We start from the raw sequence: 3506 nt of genomic DNA, 5'->3' as shown, positions 1-3506 counted from the left end.
TTTGCCAATTAATTATTTATTTCATAAATAAATAATTATCAGCCATTATTAATTAATTCCTCCACCATTAAATCATTCTCTTTTATGGTGTGACCCTGTAGGTTCAATATTAAGCCGGTAGTAGAAATAAATAATAATAAAACTATTTTATCATTATTTATATAAATTCTCTAATTCATTAAATATGATTAATTAATTAATCATATTTATTCTACATCGTAAGGGATACTTCTCAGCATATCGCGACTATCCGGATAATACGAATTCACTGCTTAGAATACCAAGAACCTATTCAGTGAGTAGTTACCGTACAATTAATTCCTTCTACCCTGCAATGTCACGATTAAATATAAGGCATGGAACTTGTGTCAAGCCTATCTTATTTAATCACTTGCTTTCCCATTCACTATGCTTAGTTCTATTTAATGTAAATTAGAAACTCCTTTCTAATTTCATTCACTCTGGCCTGAGATTCTTGAACTAACATAAGTGGATCAACATTGAACATTCTCTTCCTACACTGGAAGGGGTAGATCCTTTATTGATCATACACTATCTTCGTGTACAAATTCCTATACCCAGTAGAGCCCTTATAATTGTCCCTTGAGACTAAGAACTAAATCAAAGCATAGTTCAGTGTACACAAGATGACTATGATGACCTCAAGTCTAAGGATACTTGTACAACTATCACTATGTGAACAACTGCTGACACGTGAGTGAACTCCATCAGTTGTTCAGCTGTGTGAGTCATGTTCAGTGAACTTATTCTATAATAAGCACCTACATACTAACTATAGTGTCACCACACAAATGTCTATAAGAACAGACATCCTTCATAATGAAGCAAGCATAGTATGTACCGATCTTTGTGGATTATTAATTACCAGTTAGTAATCCTACGACCAGGAACTATTTAAGTTTAGAGTTATCATCTTTTAGGTCTCATTATTATGATATCATCAGAATCCATAAAAAGCTTTACTCTAAACTGTGGTATATCTTATTTAAACATTTAAATAGATAGAGCCCGCAATCAAAACAAAACAAGCCTTTTATTAATATCAATGAAATCAAAATAAATTACATAAAAGTTATTCCTAAATCCTCATACATGATTGGACTTAGGACATATCTCTTTCACTAGAAATCATCTATATTATTATATTAAAGACGAAACATTAAAAATTTGGTCGTTGGTCATTGGTCTCAATCCAGAGCCGTCAGTCAAACTGATGAGAACTGTTAGATATAATCTTAAAAATTATTATATAAGAAGTATAAGATTTAAATCCTACCAATAATATATTAAAATTATAATTTCAATATATAATGATAAAAATAACCGTGATGCATTTTAAAATTATTATATTAAGGGTATAAAGTTGAATCATAAGAATAATATATTAAAATTATATTTTAAATAATTACAACAATACATGAATTATATACTAGTATAAAAATAAGATCAGAACTTAAATACTCAAGCTTCCAAATTATGCCCCGACGAAAAAGAAAACTTCCAAATTATGCTCAATTGTGTTATCTTTCAAGTTACTAAAGAGCACTAAATAAATACTTTCCTCGACCTTCCTAGTTGGCAAGTTCCTTTTGTATCTTTTCAAAGGCAATAAAAATAAACAACATATTCATAGATATGTGAAAAAACTTGCTAATGGCGGGTCCTGGGGTCCAGGCCCGCCAAGGATTATGAGTATCTTAGCTTGGAACTGTCGTGGGCTGGCCAACCCACGAACAGTTAGACTCTTGTTGGATATAAATCAACAATATAGGCCCAGTCTCATATTTCTTAGTGAGACTCTAATTAAGAATAATAAGGTGGCGACAGTGAGTAAAAAGTTAGGTTTTGCAGGGTATTATGCTATTGACGCACAAGGACATGGGGGTGGTCTTGCTCTGATGTGGAAAAATGGAGGAGCGGTTCAGATTCTTCAAAGCTGTAATAATTTTATTGATTTCGAGGTTAGCCATGAACAAACAGGAAAATGGAGGTATACTGGGTATTATGGAATTCCACAGAGAAATAGACGTATGGAATCTTGGAATATGCTTCGACAATTAGCTGCAAGTTCAATATTGTCGTGGTGCATCATTGGTGATTTTAACGATATTATCTCGATGGAGGAAAAAAGAGGAGGACAAAGACAACCAAGAAGACTAATGGAAGGTTTTTTCGATGCTATAATGAGTTGTGGTTTACATGATCTTGGTTTTTCTGGAGATATGTTCATGTGGGAAAGATCAAGGGGGGCACATAGATGGATCCAGGAACGTTTGGATAAAGGTATGGCTACTAATTTATGGATTGAGATGTTCCCACTAGCAGAAGTTAAAGTCATTGAGGTAACAACATCTGATCACTTTCCATTGCTTCTACAACTACATAGACAGGTTTTTATGAAATGCGGAAGTAGATTTAAATTTGAAAATATGTGGATTGGGGAGCAGGAATGTAGAAACATTGTAAAAGACTGCTGGGAAGGAGATGGGGGGGTTTTGATGGGAAAAATCATGAAGTGTTGTCTGAGAATGGAGGAGTGCGGAGGAGGGTTAGTTCGGGAGATGAAAGTGCAACTGGGAAGATATAGAAAAGAAATGCAACACTGGCGTTCTCGAAGAGATCGAATGGGAATTCAGAAGTACAATACAGCACGTTGGCATTATATGAAATTGTTAGAGAAAAAAGAGATATTTTGGAGACAAAGAGCAAAGCAATATTGGCTTCGGGATGGTGAGAAAAACACTACCTTCTTTCATAAATTTGCTTCTACTCGTAAGGAACATAACAAGATTCAAAAACTGCAAAATGAAGCTGGGGAATGGCAGGAAACGGAGGCTGACATCCAAGAAGTCATCACAGCATATTTTCGTAATATGTTTTACAGTATTAGGCCAAATACAAGTTTACCCGTACAAAGTGAATTTCCAGTTATTTCTGTCGTACAAAGTCAAGCTTGACCATGCCTGTCTTGGAGGAGGAGGTGAAAACTACTGTGTTTTCCATGTATACAGATAAATCACCTGGGGTAGATGGACTTAATCCAGGCTTTTATCAGGCTTATTGGGAGATAGTGGGTAAGGATGTGACTATTTTTTGGAGAAATTTCCTTGAAACTGGACACTTACCGGATGGGGTGAACCGTACTTTAGTTTGTCTAATTTCTAAGGTGAAAAAACCTAAAAAAGTGTCTGATCTTCGACCAATTTCACTTTGCAATGTATTGATACGGATTATGTCCAAGGTTATGGCAAATAGACTCAAACCCCTATTAAATATGCTTATCTCTGATAAACAAGGTGCGTTTATTGAAGGTTGTTTGTTAACCGACAATGCTTTGATAGCATATGAAATAAATCACTACATTCAAAGAAAAATGCAAGGCAAAGTTGGGGTAGCTGGATTGAAAGTGGATGTATCTAAAGCTTATGATTGGTTGGAGTGGTCATTTGTAGAGATGATGCTGGACAAGTTTGGTTTTCCTGAAA

The 3506-nt window shown here is 34.7% G+C and overlaps 1 protein-coding gene across 1 annotated transcript; it reads left to right on the top strand.

Moving 5' to 3' along the window:
• Nucleotides 1–1709: 1709 nt before the first annotated feature.
• LOC141685649 (uncharacterized) lies at nt 1710–2978 on the top strand. The gene has a single exon (XM_074490743.1). The coding sequence runs from the start codon at nt 1710–1712 to the stop codon at nt 2976–2978; it is 1269 nt and encodes a 422-aa protein (XP_074346844.1).
• The last annotated feature ends 528 nt before the right edge of the window (nt 2979–3506 follow it).

Source organism: Apium graveolens, chromosome 2, assembly GCF_009905375.1.
Source record: "Apium graveolens cultivar Ventura chromosome 2, ASM990537v1, whole genome shotgun sequence".
In the NCBI taxonomy this organism is placed as follows: domain Eukaryota; kingdom Viridiplantae; phylum Streptophyta; class Magnoliopsida; order Apiales; family Apiaceae; genus Apium; species Apium graveolens.
This window is presented reverse-complemented; position numbering and strand designations above follow the sequence as displayed.

Excerpts from the sequence above, each read along its gene's own strand:
- LOC141685649 (XM_074490743.1), top strand. The coding sequence starts at position 1,710 with ATGAGTATCTTAGCTTGGAACTGTCGTGGGCTGGCCAACCCACGAACA.